Here is a 25,530-nt window from a genome sequence, read left to right as displayed (position 1 = left end):
AAATCACGCAGGTATGGTCTTTCTCTGCAGCGTTTATTGAATCTAGGGGTCCTTAAAGGCACAGTAAGCCTCCCGTAAACCATCACAGATACTGTCAGGCTTTTACATACAGTACAAACACCCTTCCATTTGAACACTCACCGAACGGGAACATCCTAGGTGCCCTACGTAAAGAGCGAGCAATTTTCAAAGAATTTATTTTTGCGTGGTTTTTCTTACCCCTGAGCCATCGTGAACCCGTGTGATCCAGTTTCCCTTTTTCACAATGCAGTCGTCAGTTTGTAATTTGAATGCGGCTCGCTGTGAGCTTATCTGCAATAGCACGTTATTATGTACCTCTGACTTTTCACGAAACGAACGAATGTGGTTCATAAGAACTCGAGCGATGGCTTTTGACTGCCTATAAACCATCGTCTGCTACGAAAACCATACCTTGCGTGACCCTGCTTCCGGGCTTTTCTTTTTTCAAACTTTCAAAACTTCGGATTATAGTCTGATCTTGTCTTGATGAAAAAATAATTCTTCTATGATTTAAGAATGTTTGTGTAACAAGCTGTCAATTTTTTATTTAGATTTTAAAAGTTAGGTCAAGCGCCAAAACGCACAATCATTGCTCAACGGCTATCGCTAGTTGAAGGGAAGTAACTCTTTTTTGACCTGAGTTCAGGATGGGTCCGATTGAGATGGCCTCAATCCGAAAAATTAATTCTGTGAAAATTGCTCGCTCTTTACGCAGGGCACCTAGGATGTTCCCGTTCGGTGAGTGTTCAAATGGAAGGGTGTTTGTACTGTGTGTAAAAACCTGACAATATCTGTGATGGTTTACGGGAGGCGTACTGTGCCTTTAACGTCCTCACAGGAAATTTTCCTTTTAGGGACATGAGTTGATGATACGCTAAAACAGCGTTCATTTCTGACCAGCTACCTCACTAATGACGCAGGTACGGTCTTTCTCTGCAGCGTTTAGTTCTGACTACTGACCAGCTGCCTCACTAATCACGCAGGTACGGTCTTTCTCTGCAGCGTTTAGTTCTGACTACTGACCAGCTGCCTCACTAATCACGCAGGTACGGTCTTTCTCTGCAGCGTCTAGTTCTGACTACTGACCAGCTGCCTCACTAATTACGCAGGTACGGTCTTTCTCTGCAGCGTTTAGTTCGGACCACTGACCAGCTGCTTCACTAATCACGCAGGTACGGTCTTTCTCTGCAGCGTTTAGTTCGGACTACTGACCAGCTGCCTCACTAATCACGCAGGTATGGTCTTTCTCTGCAGCGTTTATTTCTGACCACTGACCAGCTGCCTCACTAATCACGCAGGTACGGTCTTTCTCTGCAGCGTTTATTTCTGACCACTGACCAGCTGCCTCACTAATCACGCAGGTACGGTCTTTCTCTGCAGCGTTTAGTTCGGACCACTGACCAGCTGCTTCACTAATCACGCAGGTACGGTCTTTCTCTGCAGCGTTTAGTTTTGACCACTGACCAGCTGCCTCACAAATCATGCAGGTACGGTCATTCTGCGCCGTGTGTGGCAGTGTATCACGTAGTTTCATCAACTTTGTTTTGGAATTGTTTTCCCTTGGTTGTACAGTGACCCTCCAATTTGAGTGGAGAGCAGACCTGGGAACCCACACGATTTCGCTGAATTTTGTACGCATGATTGTCGAGAATACGATCAGTACGGTCAGTGGGAAACAAATACGCCGAGAAAAATTCCTAGACAACTTTTCTTCACACGCCCATCCCGAAGCCGATCCAGTATTTTGTCACATGATTACAGTTTTTGTCAGTAAACATTGAAAAAAGCATACCCCTTGACTGCCTTATGACGGGTATACCCGTCATGTGCCAGTGCAGCCGCAGGGCCTACGTGATGGGTAAACCCGTCAGCTTAGTTCAGGAATTTTCCAGAAATGCTACGTCACTGCTGACACACAAATACCAGCCAATGGTTTGGTAGGATACCTCATTCTCATGAATAAACATAAATGGTGACGCGGTTTTGCGTCTGAAGGCAATTTTCGGCCTTGACAGCAGGGAAGGGGAGAGAAGGCTCGACTTGTCAAAATGGCTAACGGTGACAGTCGACCGGACCGTAGTAGGGAAAAACAAAGCCGGACTGACGCTACAGGCGCTGCAAACGATTATGGATACTGACAGGGGAAGGGGGAGATCTTCTTTCGGACGATTCGTTGGAAACAGGTAGATGACAGTGATTATGATCCTTTCTTCGAGCAAGCAAAACAGCCACCTGTGTTTGATCCACAGGCACCGGAAGATGCGCCCGACTGATTTTTCAAAAGTTCATATTTGAACATCATTATAAGCCAAACTAATTATCATTTCCATGTTTAGACACTAAAAACAGATTCTTGGTTCAATTTCCTTTAAAAATTACATAGGTTTTACTTACCTACCTACTGCCAGTTTGGAGCTAGAATTTTGTGTGAATTATTACACCCCGAACTCCAAAATTCGCTGGCAATCAGGAATGCACATAAGTAAGTTTTGATTGGCAGCGAAAGGGTTACATGTATAGATAAACTTAATTAACGGTGTGACGGACGCGCGTGAGACATGTTTTAATCATGGATGTTCAAATGCTGTGTAGAGTACGCTCATCTTTCTGAAAATACACCAAGTTTGTTTGAGAATACTGGAAGTGCAAAACAGGGGTTCCGTGGGAGAGGGGGAGAGGGGTGAGTGTGTGAGAGGGGTGAGTGGGAGAGGGGTGAATGGGAGAGGGGTGAGTGGGAGAGGGGTGAGTGGAAGAGGGGTGAGTGGGTGAGGGGTAAGTGGGAGAGGGGGGAGAGGGGTGAGTGAGAGAGAGGTGAGTGGGAGAAAGGTGAGTGGGAGAAAGGTGAGTGGGAGAAAGGTGAGTGGGAGAGGGGTGAGTGGGAGAGGGGTGAGTGGGAGAGGGATGAGTGGGAGAGGGATGATTGGGAGAGGGGTGAGTGGGAGAGGGGAGAGGGGGAGAGGGATGATTGGGAGAGGGGTGAGTGGGATAGGGGTGAGTGGGAGAGGGATGAGAGGGATGAGTGGGAGAGGGGTGAGTGGGAGAGGGGTGAGTGGGAGAGGGGTGAGTGGGAGAGGGGTGAGTGGGAGAGGGATGAGTGGGATAGGGGTGAGTGGGAGAGGGATGAGTAGGAGAGGGGTGAGTGGGAGAGAGGTGAGAGGGGTGAGTGGGAGAGGGGTGAGTTGAGCTGATTCAGAATGCTCTACTTGTGTTAAGTTGATTCAAAATGCTCTACCTGTGTTGAGTTGATTCAAAATGCTCTACCTGTGTTAAGTTGATTCAGAATGCTCTATATGTGCAGAGTTGATTCAAAATGCTCTACCTGTGTTGAGTTGATTCAGAATGCTCTATATGTGCAGAGTTGATTCAAAATGCTCGATATGTGTTGAGTTGATTCAAAATGCTCTACCTGTTTTGAGTTGATTCAGAACGCTCTACCTGTGTTGAGTTGATTCAGAATGCTCTACCTGTGTTGAGTTGATTTAGAATGCTCGATATGTGTTGAGTTGATTCAGAACGCTCTACCTGTGTTGAGTTGATTCAAAATGCTCTACCTGTGTTGAGTTGATTCAGAATGCTCTACCTGTGTTGAGTTGATTCAAAATGATCTACCTGTGTTGAGTTGATTCAGAACGCTCTACCTGTGTTGAGTTGATTTAGAACGCTCTACCTGTGTTGAGTTGATTCAGAATGCTCTACTTGTGTTGAGTTGATTCAAAATGCTCTACCTGTGTTGAGTTGATTCAGAATGCTCTACCTGTGTTGAGTTGATTCAAAATGCTCTACCTGTGTTGAGTTGATTCAGAATGCTCTACCTGTGTTGAGTTGATTCAAAATGCTCTACCTGTGTTGAGTTGATTCAGAATGCTCTACCTGTGTTGAGTTGATTCAAAATGCTCTACCTGTGTTGAGTTGATTCAGAACTTTCTACCTGTGTTGAGTTGATTCAGAATGCTCTACCTGTTTTGAGTTGATTCAGAATGCTCTACCTGTGTTGAGTTGATTCAGAATGCTCTACCTGTGTTGAGTTGATTCAGAATGCTCTACCTGTGTTGAGTTGATTTAGAACGCTCTACCTGTTTTGAGTTGATTCAGAACTTTCTACCTGTGTTGAGTTGATTCAGAACGCTCTACCTGTGTTGAGTTGATTCAGAATGCTCTACCTGTGTTGAGTTGATTCAGAATGCTCTACCTGTGTTGAGTTGATTCAGAATGCTCTACCTGTGTTGAGTTGAGTCAGAATGCTCTACCTGTGTTGAGTTGAGTCAGAATGCTCTACCTGTGTTGAGTTGATTCAGAATGCTCTACCTGTGTTGAGTTGATTTAGAACGCTCTACCTGTTTTGAGTTGATTCAGAACTTTCTACCTGTGTTGAGTTGATTCAGAACGCTCTACCTGTGTTGAGTTGATTCAGAATGCTCTACCTGTGTTGAGTTGATTCAGAATGCTCTACCTGTGTTGAGTTGATTCAGAATGCTCTACCTGTGTTGAGTTGATTTAGAACGCTCTAGCTGTTTTGAGTTGATTGAGAACACTCTACCTGTGTTGAGTTGATTCAGAATGCTCTACCTGTGTTGAGTTGATTTAGAATGCTCTACCTGTGTTGAGTTGATTCAGAATGCTCTACCAGTGTTGAGTTGATTCAGAATGCTCTATATGTGCAGAGTTGATTCAAAATGTTCGATATGTGTTGAGTTGATTCAAAATGCTCTACCTGTTTTGAGTTGATTCAGAACGCTCTACCTGTGTTGAGTTGATTCAGAATGCTCTACCTGTGTTGAGTTGATTCAGAATGCTCTACCTGTGTTGAGTTGATTCAGAATGCTCTACCTGTGTTGAGTTGATTCAGAACACTCTACCTGTTTTGAGTTGATTCAGAACGCTCTACCTGTGTTGAGTTGATTCAGAATGCTCTACCTGTGTTGAGTTGATTTAGAATGCTCTACCTGTGTTGAGTTGATTCAAAATGCTCTACCTGTTTTGAGTTGATTCAGAACGCTCTACCTGTGTTGATTCAGAACGCTCTACCTGTGTTGATTCAGAACGCTCTACCTGTGTTGAGTTGATTCAGAACGCTCTACCTGTGTTGAGTTGATTCAGAATGCTCTACCTGTGTTGAGTTGATTCAGAACACTCTACCTGTTTTGAGTTGATTCAGAACGCTCTACCTGTGTTGAGTTGATTCAGAATGCTCTACCTGTGTTGAGTTGATTCAGAATGCTCTACCTGTGTTGAGTTGATTCAGAATGCTCTACCAGTGTTGAGTTGATTCAAAATGCTCTACCTGTGTTGAGTTGATTTAGAATGCTCTACCTGTATTGAGTTGATTCAGAATGCTCGATATGTGTTGATTTGATTCAAAATGCTCTACCTGTGTTGAGTTGATTCAGAATGCTCTACCTGTGTTGAGTTGATTCAGAATGCTCTACCTGTGTTGAGTTGATTCAGAATGCTCTACCTGTGTTGAGTTGATTCAGAACGCTCTACCTGTGTTGAGTTGATTCAGAACGCTCTACCTGTGTTGAGTTGATTCAGAACGCTCTACCTGTGTTGAGTTGATTCAGAACGCTCTACTTGTGTTGAGTTGATTCAGAACGCTCTACCTGTGTTGAGTTGATTCAGAACGCTCTACCTGTGTTGAGTTGATTCAGAACGCTCTACCTGTGTTGAGTTGATTCAGAATGCTCTATATGTGCAGAGTTGATTCAAAATGCTCTACCTGTGTTGAGTTGATTCAGAATGCTCTATATGTGCAGAGTTGATTCAAAATGCTCGATATGTGTTGAGTTGATTCAAAATGCTCTACCTGTTTTGAGTTGATTCAGAACGCTCTACCTGTGTTGAGTTGATTCAGAATGCTCTACCTGTGTTGAGTTGATTTAGAATGCTCGATATGTGTTGAGTTGATTCAGAACGCTCTACCTGTGTTGAGTTGATTCAAAATGCTCTACCTGTGTTGAGTTGATTCAGAATGCTCTACCTGTGTTGAGTTGATTCAAAATGATCTACCTGTGTTGAGTTGATTCAGAACGCTCTACCTGTGTTGAGTTGATTTAGAACGCTCTACCTGTGTTGAGTTGATTCAGAATGCTCTACTTGTGTTGAGTTGATTCAAAATGCTCTACCTGTGTTGAGTTGATTCAGAATGCTCTACCTGTGTTGAGTTGATTCAAAATGCTCTACCTGTGTTGAGTTGATTCAGAATGCTCTACCTGTGTTGAGTTGATTCAAAATGCTCTACCTGTGTTGAGTTGATTCAGAATGCTCTACCTGTGTTGAGTTGATTCAAAATGCTCTACCTGTGTTGAGTTGATTCAGAACTTTCTACCTGTGTTGAGTTGATTCAGAATGCTCTACCTGTTTTGAGTTGATTCAGAATGCTCTACCTGTGTTGAGTTGATTCAGAATGCTCTACCTGTGTTGAGTTGATTCAGAATGCTCTACCTGTGTTGAGTTGATTTAGAACGCTCTACCTGTTTTGAGTTGATTCAGAACTTTCTACCTGTGTTGAGTTGATTCAGAACGCTCTACCTGTGTTGAGTTGATTCAGAATGCTCTACCTGTGTTGAGTTGATTCAGAATGCTCTACCTGTGTTGAGTTGATTCAGAATGCTCTACCTGTGTTGAGTTGAGTCAGAATGCTCTACCTGTGTTGAGTTGAGTCAGAATGCTCTACCTGTGTTGAGTTGATTCAGAATGCTCTACCTGTGTTGAGTTGATTTAGAACGCTCTACCTGTTTTGAGTTGATTCAGAACTTTCTACCTGTGTTGAGTTGATTCAGAACGCTCTACCTGTGTTGAGTTGATTCAGAATGCTCTACCTGTGTTGAGTTGATTCAGAATGCTCTACCTGTGTTGAGTTGATTCAGAATGCTCTACCTGTGTTGAGTTGATTTAGAACGCTCTAGCTGTTTTGAGTTGATTGAGAACACTCTACCTGTGTTGAGTTGATTCAGAATGCTCTACCTGTGTTGAGTTGATTTAGAATGCTCTACCTGTGTTGAGTTGATTCAGAATGCTCTACCAGTGTTGAGTTGATTCAGAATGCTCTATATGTGCAGAGTTGATTCAAAATGTTCGATATGTGTTGAGTTGATTCAAAATGCTCTACCTGTTTTGAGTTGATTCAGAACGCTCTACCTGTGTTGAGTTGATTCAGAATGCTCTACCTGTGTTGAGTTGATTCAGAATGCTCTACCTGTGTTGAGTTGATTCAGAATGCTCTACCTGTGTTGAGTTGATTCAGAACACTCTACCTGTTTTGAGTTGATTCAGAACGCTCTACCTGTGTTGAGTTGATTCAGAATGCTCTACCTGTGTTGAGTTGATTTAGAATGCTCTACCTGTGTTGAGTTGATTCAAAATGCTCTACCTGTTTTGAGTTGATTCAGAACGCTCTACCTGTGTTGATTCAGAACGCTCTACCTGTGTTGATTCAGAACGCTCTACCTGTGTTGAGTTGATTCAGAACGCTCTACCTGTGTTGAGTTGATTCAGAATGCTCTACCTGTGTTGAGTTGATTCAGAACACTCTACCTGTTTTGAGTTGATTCAGAACGCTCTACCTGTGTTGAGTTGATTCAGAATGCTCTACCTGTGTTGAGTTGATTCAGAATGCTCTACCTGTGTTGAGTTGATTCAGAATGCTCTACCAGTGTTGAGTTGATTCAAAATGCTCTACCTGTGTTGAGTTGATTTAGAATGCTCTACCTGTATTGAGTTGATTCAGAATGCTCGATATGTGTTGATTTGATTCAAAATGCTCTACCTGTGTTGAGTTGATTCAGAATGCTCTACCTGTGTTGAGTTGATTCAGAATGCTCTACCTGTGTTGAGTTGATTCAGAATGCTCTACCTGTGTTGAGTTGATTCAGAACGCTCTACCTGTGTTGAGTTGATTCAGAACGCTCTACCTGTGTTGAGTTGATTCAGAACGCTCTACCTGTGTTGAGTTGATTCAGAACGCTCTACTTGTGTTGAGTTGATTCAGAACGCTCTACCTGTGTTGAGTTGATTCAGAACGCTCTACCTGTGTTGAGTTGATTCAGAACGCTCTACCTGTGTTGAGTTGATTCAGAATGCTCTATATGTGTTGAGTTGATTTAGAACGCTCTACCTGTGTTGAGTTGATTCAGAACGCTCTACCTGTGTTGAGTTGATTCAGAACGCTCTACCTGTGTTGAGTTGATTCAGAACGCTCTACCTGTGTTGAGTTGATTCAGAATGCTCTATATGTGTTGAGATGATTTAGAACGCTCTACCTGTGTTGAGTTGATTTAGAACGCTCTACCTGTGTTGCAGAGCGGACGCAGTGCAGGACCGGCCGCTACACGTTGTGCTGATTGACCCAGGGGAAGACAATCTGTGCATCAACCATGACCTCATCTTGCGCGACTTTGCCGTCACCTCCTTCACATCAGATGACGGTGACTCCGCAACCAGCACAGGTGAGCCGCTACATCCTTTACCTCACTTCTTGCAGTCTTTACCTCACTTTTTGCAGTCTTTACCTCACTTCTTGCAGTCTTTACCTCACTTCTTGCAGTCTTTACCTCACTTCTTGCAGTCTTTACCTCACTTCTTGCAGTCTTTACCTCACTTTTTGCAGTCTTTACCTCACTTTTTGCAGGTTTTACCTCACTTTTTGCAGTCTTTACCTCACTTCTTGCAGTCTTTACCTCACTTCTTGCAGTCTTTACCTCACTTCTTGCAGTTTTTACCTCACTTTTTGCAGTCTTTACCTCACTTCTTGCAGTCTTTACCTCACTTCTTGCAGTCTTTACCTCACTTCTTGCAGGTTTTACCTCACTTTTTGCAGTCTTTACCTCACTTCTTGCAGTCTTTACCTCACTTCTTGCAGTCTTTACCTTACTTCTTGCAGTCTTTACCTCACTTCTTGCAGTCTTTACCTCACTTCTTGCAGTCTTTACCTTCTTGCAGTCTTTACCTTCTTGCAGTCTTTACCCCACTTCTTGCAGTCTTTACCTTACTTCTTGCAGTCTTTACCTCACTTCTTGCAGTCTTTACCTCACTTCTTGCAGTCTTTACCTCACTTCTTGCAGTCTTTACCTCACTTCTTGCAGTCTTTACCTCACTTCTTGCAGTCTTTACCTCACTTCTTGCAATCTGGCAAATTGACATGATTCGTATGAAGTCAACAGCATATGACATGGTGGTAAGACGTCGGCCTCCTAATCAGGAGGTCGTGAGTTTGAATCCGGGTCGCTGCAGCCTGGTGGGTTAAGAGTGGAGATTTTTCCGATCTCCCAGGTCAACTTATGTGCAGACCTGCTTGTGACATAACCCCCTTCGTGTGTACACGCAAGCACAAGACCAAGTGCGCACGGAAAAGATCCTGTAATCCATGTCAGAGGTCGGTGGGTTATGGAAACACGAAAATACCCAGCATGCCTACTCAACGAAAGCGGAGTGAAGCTGACTAATATGCTCTCGGGTTTAGTGTGGGGAACCCAAATGGGCAAACGAGCTCACACGTAACCAGACAATTCTGGAACGCTGAAGAAGAAGAATATATCAATCCAATAGGGCAGTATGATCTTCTATTGAAACAGTGTTGTCAGTCAGTGACATGAAACCAAGGCAGTGAAGGCATGTCTTTTTCTGTCCACCAGAGACCTGTGCTGCAGATGGGGGCGAGACAGACAGAAGGGAGACAGACAGAGGCGAGACAGACGGAGGCGAGACAGACAGAGGCGAGACAGACGGAGGCGAGACAGATAGAAGGGAGACAGAAGAGTTGCTGTGGAATGACATGGAGGTCGACGCAAGGTCACTGCGCAACACGTACCAAGTGGACGTTGGCGATGCCGGGGTAGCCTTGACCGGAGTCAGTGAGTACACCTGCACTTTACTCTCCTCACATGATGTACTCACAATGTACTCTGTGCTGGCAACACGTACCCTGACTACAGTCAGTGAGTATGTAACTACTTTGCTCTGCTCACATAGAATCGAATCAAGCATGCGGTATGATCAGTACAGATGTAGATGAGGGTTTGGAATTTTTACTATAGGTATGTTGCAGTCAGCAAAAGGCAGGACCAAACAAGTTTGAGGTAACGTTGAAGATAGAAGTGCGTTGTCTTCATTTCATTTTGAATATTTAGACAAGAAAAGATCTGCGAGACGGTTGTTGAGAAGTTGCCAAAGAGTGCAAATGGTGGTAAACAAGAAATAGAGATGATCAAAGCAAAAATACACTCAATCAATCAATCAATATGAGGCTTATATCGCGCGTATTCCGAGGGTACAGTTCTAAGCGCAGGGATTTTTTTAATTTTTTTTTATGCAATTTATATCGCGCACATATTCAAGGCGCAGGAATTTATTGATGCCGTGTGAGATGGAATTTTTTTACACAATACATCACACATTCACATCGGCCAGCAGATCGCAGCCATTTCGGCACATATCCTACTTTTTACGGCCTATTATTCCAAGTCACACGGGTATTTTGGTGGACATTTTTATCTATGCCTAAACAATTTTGCCAGGAAAGACCCTTTTGTCAATCGCGGGATCTTTAATGTGCACACCCCAATGTAGTCAGGAAGGAGTATAAAGATCTTCTTCGAACAAAGCGAACAGAGTATAGGCTAAAGCAAGTGGATAACTTAATGCACTCTACTGATAAACCAACGGGGTGTTGGAAAGAAATAAGGAAATGTATCATAAAAGAGGTCCATTCCAACTCGGCTCCAAAAGAGGTATGGGACGAGTATTTTAAAGTTGTTTTAAACACAGGTACAGTTGAAGGTTAACAAGAGGATGATCAGTTCCCTGAAACAGGTATCAGTGACCACTACATGACAGTGAAATAACTGACAGTGAAATTAGAAGAGCGATAAGAAATTTGAAGAATGGTAAAGCGGCAGGACTTGATGGTGTGTTGAACGAAATGCTGCAAGTGTCTGAAAGACTTTTTTTACCTTTCTTTGTTAAGTTGCTCAACACCATTCTTTTGAGCGCATTGCACAGAAAGAAAAGTGGTTCTACAGAGGGGATCATCTTGAGATTGTGAACTTGTGTAAATATCTCGGTGGCACCCTTTCCACACAACTGAGTTGGAACATTGCAGTAGACAATCATGGCCAGAAAGGTAGTGATACCCCTGTACCTTGTCATGTTACTCATCATAATATAGATCAACTGATACCCCTGTACCTTGTCATGTTACTCATCATAATATAGATCAACTGATACCCCTGTACCTTGTCATGTTACTCATCATAATATAGATCAACTGATACCCCTGTACCTTGTCATGTTACTCATCATAATATAGATCAACTGATACCCCTGTACCTTGTCATGTTACTCATCATAATATAGATCAACTGATACCCCTGTACCTTGTGATGTTACTCATCATAATATAGATCAACTGATACCCCTGTACCTTGTCATGTTACTCATCATAATATAGATCAACTGATACCCCTGTACCTTGTGATGTTACTCATCATAATATAGATCAACTGATACCCCTGTACCTTGTGATGTTACTCATCATAATATAGATCAACTGATACCCCTGTACCTTGTGATGTTACTCATCATAATATAGATCAACTGATACCCCTGTACCTTGTGATGTTACTCATCATAATATAGATCAACTGATACCCCTGTACCTTGTCATGTTACTCATCATAATATAGATCAACTGATACCCCTGTACCTTGTGATGTTACTCATCATAATATAGATCAACTGATACCCCTGTACCTTGTCATGTTACTCATCATAATATAGATCAACTGATACCCCTGTACCTTGTGATGTTACTCATCATAATATAGATCAACTGATACCCCTGTACCTTGTGATGTTACTCATCATAATATAGATCAACTGATACCCCTGTACCTTGTGATGTTACTCATCATAATATAGATCAACTGATACCCCTGTACCTTGTGATGTTACTCATCATAATATAGATCAACTGATACCCCTGTACCTTGTGATGTTACTCATCATAATATAGATCAACTGATACCCCTGTACCTTGTGATGTTACTCATCATAATATAGATCAACTGATACCCCTGTACCTTGTGATGTTACTCATCATAATATAGATCAACTGATACCCCTGTACCTTGTCATGTTACTCATCATAATATAGATCAACTGATACCCCTGTACCTTGTGATGTTACTCATCATAATAATATAAAGTTGGCCAAAAAATTATTGCAACAAATTTTAAACCCAAGTTAAAGCCTTAATTCCTGTGTCATTTCATTTAAACTGTATATGCCAGTTAAGACCGTTCACTTAAACTTCAGGATCACCTTTTGGATTAAATATTTCTTTTACAGGGATCACGTGACCGCCGCTCAAGTAAGGGTACCCTCAAAATTGACCAGACAAAAACGGAAGAGCCGAATGAAAAATTTACAAGAAATCACAATAGGCAAATCTTTGCAACTTTGACATACGAGAAGAAAGTCAAACCAATTATCTACCCGGAAAAGATTGATTTGTTTTGCTACCTTGCGTATTTCGCGTGCTCTGCTATTCCTACTGATGCAGGTGTCGATCGCAAGAGCGGTCAAAAACGGAACGTTTTACATCAATTTTTATGGGTATTATGTCAAAAAGCGCTACATTTTAGCAATGACTTGGTGGATTTCATTGAAACTTTCGGAATATTTTACCAACATATTTTATCTGTACCTTGTGATGTTACCCATCATAATATAGATCAACTGATTCCCTGTACCTTGTGATGTTAACCTTCATAATGTAGATTAACTGATTCAGTGTTCAGTGTAAACCATCATAATGTAGATTAGGCACAAAAAAAAAATAGGTCTGTTTACGGTAACCCGACCGACCCTAGTTTTTTCGCGCGACCCTAGACTTTTTTTTGGCATTTGGGGGAAAAAAAAAAAAATTCTTGTTTTTTTTGCAAAATAACGTAAAAATATGGTTTTTTGGAAAAAAAAAAAAAATAAAAATAAAAACAATCCCGACCTACCGACCCTATTTTTTGGGCCTATGTTACCGTAAACAGACCTATTTTTTTTTTTGGCCTTAACTGATTCAGTGTTCAGTGTAAACCATCATAATGTAGATTAACTGGTTCAGTGTAAACCTCCATAATGTAGATTAACTGATTCAGTGTTCAGTGTAAACCATCATAATGTAGATTAACTGATTCAGTGTTCAGTGTAAACCATCATAATGTAGATTAACTGATTCAGTGTTCAGTGTAAACCATCATAATGTAGATCAACTGATTCTGTGTTCAGTATAAACCATCATAATGTAGATCAACTGATTCAGTGTTCAGTGTAAACCATCATAATGTAGATTAACTGGTTCAGTGTTAACCATCATAATGTAGATTAACTGATTCAGTGTTCAGTGTAAACCATCATAATGTAGATTAACTGATTCAGTGTTAACCATCATAATGTAGATTAACTGATTCGGTGTTCAGTGTAAACCATCATAATTTAGATTAACTGATTCAGTGTTCAGTGTAAACCTATGTAGATTAACTGATTCGGTGTTCAGTGTGAACCATCATCATGTAGATTAACTGATTCAGTGTTACCCATCATAATGTAGATTAACTGATTCAGTGTTCAGTGTTAACCATCATAATGTAGATTAACTGATTCAGTGTTCAGTGTAAACCATCATAATGTAGATTAACTGATTCAGTGTTCAGTGTAAACCATCATAATGTAGATTAACTGATTCAGTGTTCAGTGTAAACCATCATAATGTAGATTAACTGATTCAGTGTTCAGTGTGAACCATCATAATGTAGATTAACTGATTCAATGTTCAGTGTTAACCATCATAATGTAGATTAACTGATTCAGTGTTCAGTGTAAACCATCATAATGTAGATTAACTGATTCAGTGTTCAGTGTTACCCATCATAATGTAGATTAACTGATTCAGTGTTCAGTGTAAACCATCATAATGTAGATTAACTGATTCAGTGTTCAGTGTAAACCATCATAATGTAGATTAACTGATTCAGTGTTCAGTGTAAACCATCATAATGTAGATTAACTGATTCAGTGTTCAGTGTAAACCTATGTAGATTAACTGATTCAGTGTTACCCATCATGATGTAGATTAACTGATTCAGTGTTAACCATCATAATGTAGATTAACTGATTCGGTGTTCAGTGTAAACCATCATAATTTAGATTAACTGATTCAGTGTTCAGTGTAAACCTATGTAGATTAACTGATTCGGTGTTCAGTGTGAACCATCATCATGTAGATTAACTGATTCAGTGTTACCCATCATAATGTAGATTAACTGATTCAGTGTTCAGTGTTAACCATCATAATGTAGATTAAGTGATTCAGTGTTCAGTGTAAACCATCATAATGTAGATTAACTGATTCAGTGTTCAGTGTAAACCATCATAATGTAGATTAACTGATTCAGTGTTCAGTGTAAACCATCATAATGTAGATTAACTGATTCAGTGTTCAGTGTGAACCATCATAATGTAGATTAACTGATTCAGTGTTCAGTGTAAACCATCATAATGTAGATTAACTGATTCAGTGTTCAGTGTAAACCTATGTAGATTAACTGATTCAGTGTTACCCATCATGATGTAGATTAACTGATTCAGTGTTCAGTGTTAACCATCATTAACTGATTCAGTGTTCAGTGTAAACCATCATAATGTAGATTAACTGATTCAGTGTTCAGTGTAAACCTATGTAGATTAACTGATTCGGTGTTCAGTGTGAACCATCATAATGTAGATTAACTGATTCAGTGTTCAGTGTAAACCATCATAATGTAGATTAACTGATTCAGTGTTCAGTGTAAACCATCATAATGTAGATCAACTGATTGGGTGTTCAGTGTAAACCATCATAATGTAGATTAACTGATTCAGTGTTCAGTGTAAACCATCATAATGTAGATTAACTGATTCAGTGTTCAGTGTAAACCATCATGTAGATCAACTGATTCTGTGTTCAGTATAAACCATCATAATGTAGATCAACTGATTCTGTGTTCAGTATAAACCATCATAATGTAGATCAACTGATTGGGTGTTCAGTGTAAACCATCATAATGTAGATTAACTGACTAGGTGTTCAGTGTAAACCATCATAATGTAGATTACCTGACTAGGTGTTCAGTGTAAACCATCATAATGTAGATTACCTCAGTGTAAACCATCATAATGTAGATTACCTGACTAGGTGTTCAGTGTAAACCATCATAATGTAGATTACCTGACTAGGTGTTCAGTGTAAACCATCATAATGTAGATTACCTGACTAGGTGTTCAGTGTAAACCATCATAATGTAGATTACCTGACTAGGTGTTCAGTGTAAACCATCATAATGTAGATTACCTCAGTGTAAACCATCATAATGTAGATTACCTGACTAGGTGTTCAGTGTAAACCATCATAATGTAGATTACCTGACTAGGTGTTCAGTGTAAACCATCATAATGTAGATTACCTGACTAGGTGTTCAGTGTAAACCATCATAATGTAGATTACCTGACCAGGTGTTCAATGCTACCCTTCATAATGCTAACAAAGGCAAGCCAACTACTTCGTACTTTGAGTGTGTGTGTCAATTGGGGATGATCAGTGTTGATAATTCACTGTGTGCTTGTGTTGATAATTCACTGTGTGCTTGTGTTAATTCACTGTGTGCTTGTGTTGATAATTCACTGTGTGCTTGGTCTGTCAGTGTTGATAATTCACTGTGTGCTTGGTCTGTCAGTGTTGATAATTCACTGTGTGCTTGTGTTGATAATTCACTGTGTGCTTGTGTTGATAATTCACTGTGTGCTTGTGTTGATAATTCACTGTGTGCTTGGTCTGTCAGTGTTGATAATTCACTGTGTGCTTGGTCTGTCAGTGTTGATAATTCACTGTGTGCTTGTGTTGATAATTCACTGTGTGCTTGGTCTGTCAGTGTTGATAATTCACTGTGTGCTTGGTCTGTCAGTGTTGATAATTCACTGTGTGCTTGGTATCCACAGAGTCGCGGGGAGGGCAGCGAGGGGTGTGTCGATTCTACAACACCCCCAGCAGCTGCTGGAAAGGTCAGCGCTGTCCATACCTGCATGTTGCGCCCCGCACTCACACAGGTAGGTCAGGGTCTCTTCGTGTTTTTACCTGTGTGATGTACACAGGTGGGTGTCTGTTTGTGTTTTTACCTGTCTGATGTCACAGGTGGGTGTCTGTCAGTGTTGTTACCTGTATGATGTACACAGGTGGGTGTCTGTCAATGTTGTTACGTGTATGATGTACACAGGTGGGTGTCTGTCAATGTTGTTACGTGTATGATGTACACAGGTGGGTGTCTGTCAATGTTGTTACGTGTATGATGTACACAGGTGGGTGTCTGTCAATGTTGTTACCTGTATGATGTACACAGGTGGGTGTCTGTCAATGTTGTTACCTGTATGATGTACACAGGTGGGTGTCTGTCAATGTTGTTACCTGTATGATGTACGCAGACCTGTGCACATCTACGGTTTCTCCGTAATTGCTCTGATTTTTATATGCAGAATACGGTGCTACGGATGTTTAATTAAAATTCCGAAATTCCGATGTTTTACTCAACAACAAATGTTGTAGATGTGCACAGGTCTGCATAGATGTCTTGTTTGGCACAATCAGCGTATTCACGACTTTCCGACCTTGACATTGTAGTTAGGGTCATGTGGGCGTCGGCATCATTGTCCAATCAGAAATAATCAATGATCATCTCCGAAGTGTGTTCCGGTCCAGAACGCAAAACAGTTTGCGCAAAAAAAGGTTGGTAAAAAGAAAAAGAGAACGTGGTTTGACAACTAAAGGGTATTTTGACCGGCTCGCACTCCAGCATCGTTACAGTTATTCTCAAGACAACCTGGAGATCGTAAAATCGTCTTCTCCGACACCTGCAAGAACTTCACGAAAGCCAAAATCTGCCCACTTGTCCACTGTGCAGGCCAGGAAACTCCAGGCTGCTGCTGTCAAAACAGCTGCTGGCAAACAGTCCAGTGATGAATGAATGTCAGAATGACGAGACCAAAGACATTTTCAGAACAAATGTTACAACAGTGTTGATGTTTCATCTTGGCTTGTTAATAAATAGTAATTCCCATTCTACTGCGTCATAGTGTTTCAGTTTGTGTGCTTTGTGAGCAGAATTATGTCTTGAACTGTCGTTACAGCTTACTACTGAAACATTTTAAAAACTACTGAAATTTGGTTTGTTTCCTACTGATGAGCGTTTTGAGTGTGCACAGGTCTGTGTACACAGGTGGGTCCGTGTGGATGTATTACCTGTATACAGTCGAACTCGCTTAAGACGAATCACTGGGGATCGGGAAATAAGTTCGTCTTAACCAAAATTCGTATCAAGAGAATTGATTTTTTTTTAAAAAAATTTTTTTTAAGTCTTGTACATTTTATGGTGTTTCAATTTGTTTCTTTCGCAACTTTCATGCTGCTTCACGTTTGGACAATAAAGTGACATATTCTGTTACATGTTCATGTGTGTCTCATGTTGAGTGATGATTGTTGAGTTTGAGTGAGAGTGAGCACACAGATGTTTCATCCATTTGTTACGTTTTCGGTGACACACACACACTACACATCCGGTCCATGTGCGATGTTTCACTCATGATCATGACGAAGTTCCAGCTGGAGCTTAGCAAACAAGACAAACAAGAAAAACAATACAAACCCCAAAGAATATGAGAAGAGTTTATTTGATTCAACTAAGTGAACAAACAACACATGAGGTCAACATACACAAGTATATTTATGGAAGTAAGGGAAGTGACCTCCCTTGGACACCAAATAAACATGGCGGAACACTTGCATTCCGGCGACTTGACACATTCAAACTTCTCAAATTCCCATGATATGTGGATCTCGGGACGAGTTTAAAGATTTCGTCATAAGCGTGAGTAAATTACAGACATTATGCATGCTTGGGAATCCAAAAAGTGCTCGTTATAAGCATAAATTCGTTACAAAGAATTCGTTTCAAGCATTTTTTTTAAGCATGAAGAAAGAGGTATTCTGTTGGGAACTTAAAACTAATACGTTATAAGTCAAAATTCGTAACTAGCGTGTTCGTTTTAGGTGGGTTCGACTGTACTTTTATGATGTACACAGGTGGGTGTGGATGTTGTTACCTGTATACCTGTATAATCTACACAGGTGGGTGTCTGTCAGTGTTGTTACCTGTATAGCTGTATGATATATTGTACACAGGTGGGTGTCAGTGAGTGCGGTCTAAGTGTTTTAGACTTGATGAGTGTGACGTCTGCTTCTCGTTTCTAGGGCTGATCAGTGTTCAACAGAGACAAGTGCAAAGAAGTAATAAGAAATTTAATAACTCTGTACTTTCAAAAAAACATGCACATGATCACTCTCGCAGACATCAATCTTCTTCTCTTAGAATCTTCACATGAAAGTCTTATAGATTATGATTTCGCTGGTGTGATTTCAAACACACGTGACAACATTGTCTTTCTTCTTCTTGTTGCGTAGACGTTTGGTATCGAAGAGCGGAACGTACTTCTTCTTCTCGTTGAAAATGTATTTCGGTTTACACAAATGAAGACATGAAGGTGTGTTAATGTTCACAAAATATAAAGCAGTCTACTCATCACAATAAACTCGATCTTGGTAGCACTTGGGGACGTTGGTGGTTCCTTCCGTAGTTACCGCTGACGTTGCCCTTCCCCACAGTGTCCACTCGACATCATTTACACAAGCATTGTACACCCATGTACACTTACACCTTCTGCAACACACACGTGCAATATCTGTTATTATCAAGTATGATTTCAATCGATATCATTCAATTTGTTTCTCTAAAACAAACACAGAAACAAAAGTTCACAGACTGACACAAACACATGGAAAATGAACAATACCTGTGTTTTCCTGTTAATCAATAATGTTAAAAGGTACTAGCGTGTTTTACCTTCAGTTAGTGGACCTTTGGAGTTCGCAAAAATGTGGGAATCCGTCCACGGAAGGTGAAACATATGCTAGTGCAATCTACGTGGCTTCATTGACTGCTGCCATCTTGGAGTCAATGCAAACGGTCAGAGCATCGCATCCTAGCAACCTCAACTGAATATCATTCATGTGCATATTCGCTGCACAATACGATGGCACGCTGTTTTCTTTTGCTCTCTTCGTTTAAATTTCTTTCCATGAAGACAAACAAATTCTTGTCTTGTACGCTGCGATAGTTTTGGAATAATGGCGCGAGCGTTGACGTCATATGTATACAGTGTCGTCATGACGTAGTCTCGGTCACTCAACCTCGTTTTGTGTACGCAACTAGTGAAGTCTCGATTAATATGAGAGAGGGAGGCGATACACGAATTCCATTCGTCACAATGAGGTAAGCTTTTACTGTCCACAGATGTGTCGGGCAACCTAAAACAGGTGTGTGTGTATGACGAGGACCAGTCAGAGTTGCTTCCCTTGGAGGGCTCTCTGGTGTCGGTGGAGGTGAGCTGCGTGCGGAACCCGACCCACTTCTACGTCACCCTGCCCTGGGGGCCGCTCTCCATCCAGCAGGTGTCGCACAACGGCCCAGGTAGGCAATACCTGTCACGACTCTTAACTATCACACACACAGGTATCAACACATACAGAGGTGTCACGTCACAACGCCCCAGGTAGGCAGTACCTTTCATGGTAATGACTCTTATTATCACACACACACACACACACACACACACAGCAATACCTTTCATGGTAACGACTTATTATCACACACACACACACACACACACACACACAAGCACACACAAGCACACACACACACACACACAAGCACACACACACAAGCACACACACACACAAGCACACACACACACACATCTGTGCCATGCTGACTTGCAGGACTGTCTGAACCAAGTAAAACTTGTATCTTAAGAATTTGTTTAAAGCCCCAGTATGTCTCAAATGGTTTACAAAACGATATAAATCTTCTAATGAAAACACACTTGCAATAGCATTTAATAGCATTAAATGAAACAATAAAGTTTGTTTGAATTGCTATTTAGCTCACGTAAACCACACACCAGATTTCGTGGTTTATCTAACCCCTGAGCCATCGTGAACCCGTGTGATCCACTTTCCTTTTTTCCACAATTTAGTCATCAGTTTGTGATTACAAAACGACTGGCTGTATCTGCAATAGCACGTTATTGTGTACCTCTGATTCTAAAACGCAACAAAAGGCTGCAAGTCACACGAACTTGGCGGCGGCGGCTGCGGCTGGCTTCAAAGAAAGCGAGCGCTATGCAGAAAAATTGGTCTGCTTTGAGACACGACCTTCCGGACTATCTTTTTTTAAACTTTCAAAACTTTGAATTGTACTGATCTTGTCTTGATGAAAAAAGAAATCTTTTATGATTTAAGAATGTTTGTGTTACAAACTGTCAATTTATTATTTAGATTTTAAAAGTTAGTTCTAGCGCCAAAACGAGGCGCCTGATTGTAGATCAGACGGTCCACGAAAATAAATTCTTTGAACATTTCTCACTCTTGACGGAAAGCAGCCAGGATGTTCCCGTTCGGTGAGCGTTCAAATGGAAGGGTGTTTGTACTGTGTGTAAAAGCCTGACAGTATCTGTGATGGTTTACGGGAGGCTTACTGCGCCTTTAAGTTTGTGCTTCATTTGTTTCATTGTTACTGTTTCATGATTGTCTTATGTGTAACTGAATAATACTTCAAAACCAATGGCTTTTTCCAGAGGTGATGGAGTTTCTGATGCAGGAAAGCTTGGACAGCCTGACTGCAGCTATGGCGTAAGAACACTTCTGACTGTCTCCCCTTTTCTCTTAGCATTATCAGCTATGGCGTAAGAACACTTCTGACTGTCTCCCCTTTTCTCTTAGCATTATCAGGTGACAGACAGGTAGTTACTATACCTGTGTTAGGTGAAACATCAGGTGACAGACAGGTAGTTACTATACCTGTGTTAGGTGAAACATCAGGTGACAGACAGGTAATATGTTGTGTGGATAACAGACAATTCTACCAAACAGTTCTACTGAGGGTTGTCTGTGTGTACTGTTGTGTGGATAACAGACAATTCTACAAAACAGTTCTACTGAGGGTTGTCTGTGTGTACTGTTGTGTGGATAACAGACAATTCTACAAAACAGTTCTACTGAGGGTTGTCTGTGTGTACTGTTGTGTGGATAACAGACAATTCTACAAAACAGTTCTACTGAGGGTTGTCTGTGTGTAATATTGTGTTGTGTGGACAACAGACAATTCTACCAAACAGTTCTACTGAGGGTTGTCTGTGTGTAATATTGTGTTGTGTGGATAACAGACAATTCTACCAAACAGTTCTACTGAGGGTTGTCTGTGTGTAATATTGTGTTGTGTGGATAACAGACAATTCTACCAAACAGTTCTACTGAGGGTTGTCTGTGTGTAATATTGTGTTGTGTGGACAACAGACAATTCTACCAAACAGTTCTACTGAGGGTTGTCTGTGTGTACTGTTGTGTGGATAACAGACAATTCTACCAAACAGTTCTACTGAGGGCTGTCTGTGTGTACTGTTGTGTGGACAACAGACAATTCTACCAAACAGTTCTACTGAGGAGACAATTCTACCAAACAGTTCTACTGAGGGTTGTCTGTGTGTACTGTTGTGTGGATAACAGACAATTCTACCAAACAGTTCTACTGAGGGCTGTCTGTGTGTACTGTTGTGTGGATAACAGACAATTCTACCAAACAGTTCTACTAAGGGTTGTCTGTGTGTAATATTGTGTTGTGTGGACAACAGACAATTCTACCAAACAGTTCTACTGAGGGTTGTCTGTGTGTATATTGTGTTGTGTGGATAACAGACAATTTTACCAAACAGTTCTACTGAGGGCTGTCTGTGTGTAATATTGTGTTGTGTGGATAACAGACAATTCTACCAAACAGTTCTACTGAGGGCTGTCTGTGTGTAATATTGTGTTGTGTGGATAACAGACAATTCTACCAAACAGTTCTACTGAGGGTTGTCTGTGTGTAATATTGTGTTGTGTGGATAACAGACAATTCTACCAAACAGTTCTACTGAGGGTTGTCTGTGTGTAATATTGTGTTGTGTGGATAACAGACAATTCTACCAAACAGTTCTACTGAAGGTTGTCTGTGTGTAATATTGTGTTGTGTGGACAACAGACAATTCTACCAAACAGTTCTACTGAGGGTTGTCTGTGTGTATTATTGTGTTGTGTGGATAACAGACAATTTTACCAAACAGTTCTACTGAGGGTTGTGTGTGTGTAATATTGTGTTGTGTGGACAACAGGCAATTCTACCAAACAGTTCTACTGAGGGTTGTCTGTGTGTAATATTGTGTTGTGTGGACAACAGGCAATTCTACAAGAGCAAGCCCCTTGACGGCGACTATTCCGTGTACGCCCCGGGCGAGGCTGTGGCTGCTAGGTGTCAAATGTCAGGAGAGTGGTTGAGGGCAAAGGTCATTGACAGTGACCCTGACGAGGAGAAAGTACAGGTGAGTGCTTTGTGGATGATTGTCTTTAGATAATTAAAAGTACAGGTAAGTGCCTGCCTTCAGAAGGTGTTTTGCTTCATATGGAAGATAAAGTACAGGTGTTTGCCTTACTATGGAAAATAAAGTGCAGGTGTTTATATACAGTCAAACTCGCTTAAGACGAATCACTGGGGATCGGGAAATAAGTTCGTCTTAACCGAAATTCGCATTAAGAGAATTGATTGATTTTTTTTTTATTTTTTTTTTTTTAAGTCTTGTACATTTTATGGTGTTTCAATTTGTTTCTTTCGCAACTTTCATGCTGCTTCACGTTTGGACAATAAAGTGACATATTCTGTTACATGTTCATGTGTGTCTCATGTTGAGTGATGATTGTTGAGTTTGAGTGAGAGTGAGCACACAGATGTTTCATCCATTTGTTACGTTTTCGGTGACACACACACACTACACATCCGGTCCATGTGCGATGTTTCACTCATGATCATGACGAAGTTCCAGCTGGAGCTTAGCAAACAAGACAAACAAGAAAAACAATACAAACCCCAAAGAATATGAGAAGAGTTTATTTGATTCAACTAAGTGAACAAACAACACATGAGGTCAACATACACAAGTATATTTATGGAAGTAAGGGAAGTGACCTCCCTTGGACACCAAATAAACATGGCGGAACACTTGCATTCCGGCGACTTTGACACATTCAAACTTCTCAAATTCCCATGCATGATATGTGGATCTCGGGACGAGTTTAAAGATTTCCTCATAAGCGTGATTAAATTACAGACATTATGCATGCTTGGGAATCCAAAAAGTGCTCGTTATAAGCATAATTAAATTACATATCTTATCCCAACTCACATAACGCAATTTACTTCAGTTTAGTGCTAGGACGCTGAATAGCATCGCCTTGGTAACAAGGGGAGGTCACCCTAAAAAAGAGCTACCTTGACCCCTTAACAGGACAGAGTCACGTGACTCAACGACCTTGCCGCCATCTTTGAATCATTCACTCTTCAGCGGTCTGTGGCTACAGACGTGTTTTGATTTTGCTCCGGCTTTCAGCCGGTTTGTCTGACTTCTGCCTTTGTCAGACCCTGCCTTGGTACTTGCACACGGTCCCTCTGCTCCTACTGTGTGTTTGGGTGAGCTTTTTTGTCGTTTGTTATCGTTTTGTGACTTAGGTTTTGTCGAGTACTTAGCTTTGTTTACATTTTTTCCGTTCGCCATGTCGGATAAGGAAAAGAAGAAAAATGCTAAGTCGGTGGCCGAGCCTTCTCCCACGAAGAAGCCTTCTCGTAAGTCTAAGAGTTCGGCAGGTCAAGCTTCGATTAAGGTCACAGACCCTTTGACTAAATCCTCGTTTGATGTTGCGATAGACTTGCCAAATTCTCCGGCTATGCCTAGTTTGCCTTCAGCTGCTTCACCGGTCTTGTCCGGTTCAGTTCCTGTTAGCGAGAAGCAGGATGTTTCTGCTATTTTGCACTCCTTGAGTGCTCAGATATCCTCTCTTTCAGCCGAGTTATCATCTACCAAGGCTGAGATGTTGTCTTTGCCTTCCGGTGTGGGAGGTGTGCGTTCCCTTGCCAGGGTGCGTGTTCCGCCTTCCTCCACCATTACGTCTGCCGACGTACACGCCTCGTTTGATGGTAGCCGTGGTGTTCCCCTGCTGCGTTCCCAGGCCTATTGGACTGACGACGATCAAGGTATTTATACTTCGCCAGTAACCGGGTTCTCCGGCCAAAACGAAGTGCGTGGTTTGGAGAGAGTAGCCACACCGGTACGTGTGAGCGAAAGCTTAGGCCCTCGGTCTACGTCGTTCCGATTGAGTGAACTTCTAGGTCGAGGGAAAAGCCCAGACACGCGTTCGGTCTCCGACCGAACAGGGGAAGTGCGTCCGCCGTCGCTCTCTGGAAGAGCAGTCGGTGCGGCAGCACAGCTTTCACAGCTTTCCCCGCTTCCGCCTTCCAGGCAGGAAGCTGTCCCTAGAGACGTGCCGCTTGGGTCTAAAATCCCTCGTGTGGCGTCTCTTCCGGGCGACGCTTCGTCGGACTATGGTAGTCACGGCGGAAGTGTCTTGCCTGACTTCACGGAAGTGAGGGACTACGAGTCGGATTTTTGCACTTCCGTCCAGGGTGACGAAGATGGCAGCTTCCGCATACCGAATAAGCTTCCGCAAGCTCTGGCGTTAGCGGCGGAAGTGGCTTCTCGGTATTTTGGGGAGGGGGTGACGACACCTTCCGGTTCAGTTGTACAACCCCCTTCTGCTTTAGGGGATTTTCGTTCGGCCAAGGACGAGAAACAGCAGTTCCGGTTTCGGGAATCCCCTTTAGTAGCGTTTGAGCTTTCAAAGCTTCTGGCCACTGGTCAGTCTGGTGGTGCTTCCCAAGCTGTCCCACTGTTAACAGCTCATGCTCAAGCTCCTGATTCTGTACAGTCTTATCTGGCTACATCGGGTCTGGCCTCAGCTTTGCCTCACGGCGCTGCTAAGAGGTTTTTGCTGTCTTATAACCCGGTCAATCTTATTGACTCGTATGCCTTGCCGCGTTCAACGCTTCCGGTCACGCCGGAACTCGCAGCACTTAGGCAAGATGGTTACAGCAGAGATAGAGCAGTCCCTTACACGGAAGCCTCTCTTTTGTCTCTGGAGGAGACTGGCAGGCGTCTGCTTGAATAAGCTTAGCAAACAAGACAAACAAGAATAACAATACAAACCCCAAAGAATATGAGAAGAGTTTATTTGATTCAACTAAGTGAACAAACAACACATGAGGTCAACATACACAAGTATATTTATGGAAGTAAGGGAAGTGACCTCCCTTGGACACCAAATAAACATGGCGGAACACTTGCATTCCGGCGACTTTGACACATTCAAACTTCTCAAATTCCCATGCATGATATGTGGATCTCGGGACGAGTTTAAAGATTTCCTCATAAGCGTGATTAAATTACAGACATTATGC

General features: G+C 41.8%; 1 protein-coding gene across 1 annotated transcript in view; it reads left to right on the top strand.

The window, feature by feature from the left end:
* Positions 1 to 25,530, top strand: part of LOC138963731 (uncharacterized) — an 83,899-nt gene that overhangs the window by 46,496 nt on the left and 11,873 nt on the right. Inside the window, exons 10-15 of the mRNA XM_070335581.1 lie at positions 8,320 to 8,465; positions 9,651 to 9,869; positions 16,046 to 16,153; positions 19,447 to 19,623; positions 20,789 to 20,843; positions 22,426 to 22,567. Coding sequence (XP_070191682.1) covers positions 8,320 to 8,465; positions 9,651 to 9,869; positions 16,046 to 16,153; positions 19,447 to 19,623; positions 20,789 to 20,843; positions 22,426 to 22,567 — 847 coding nt within the window. The remainder of the gene's footprint in view (positions 1 to 8,319; positions 8,466 to 9,650; positions 9,870 to 16,045; positions 16,154 to 19,446; positions 19,624 to 20,788; positions 20,844 to 22,425; positions 22,568 to 25,530) is intronic.

The sequence above is a fragment of the Littorina saxatilis genome, linkage group LG4 (assembly GCF_037325665.1).
Source record: "Littorina saxatilis isolate snail1 linkage group LG4, US_GU_Lsax_2.0, whole genome shotgun sequence".
In the NCBI taxonomy this organism is placed as follows: domain Eukaryota; kingdom Metazoa; phylum Mollusca; class Gastropoda; order Littorinimorpha; family Littorinidae; genus Littorina; species Littorina saxatilis.
The sequence above is the reverse complement of the archived record's forward strand: the minus strand, read 5'-3'. Positions and strand labels throughout refer to the sequence as shown.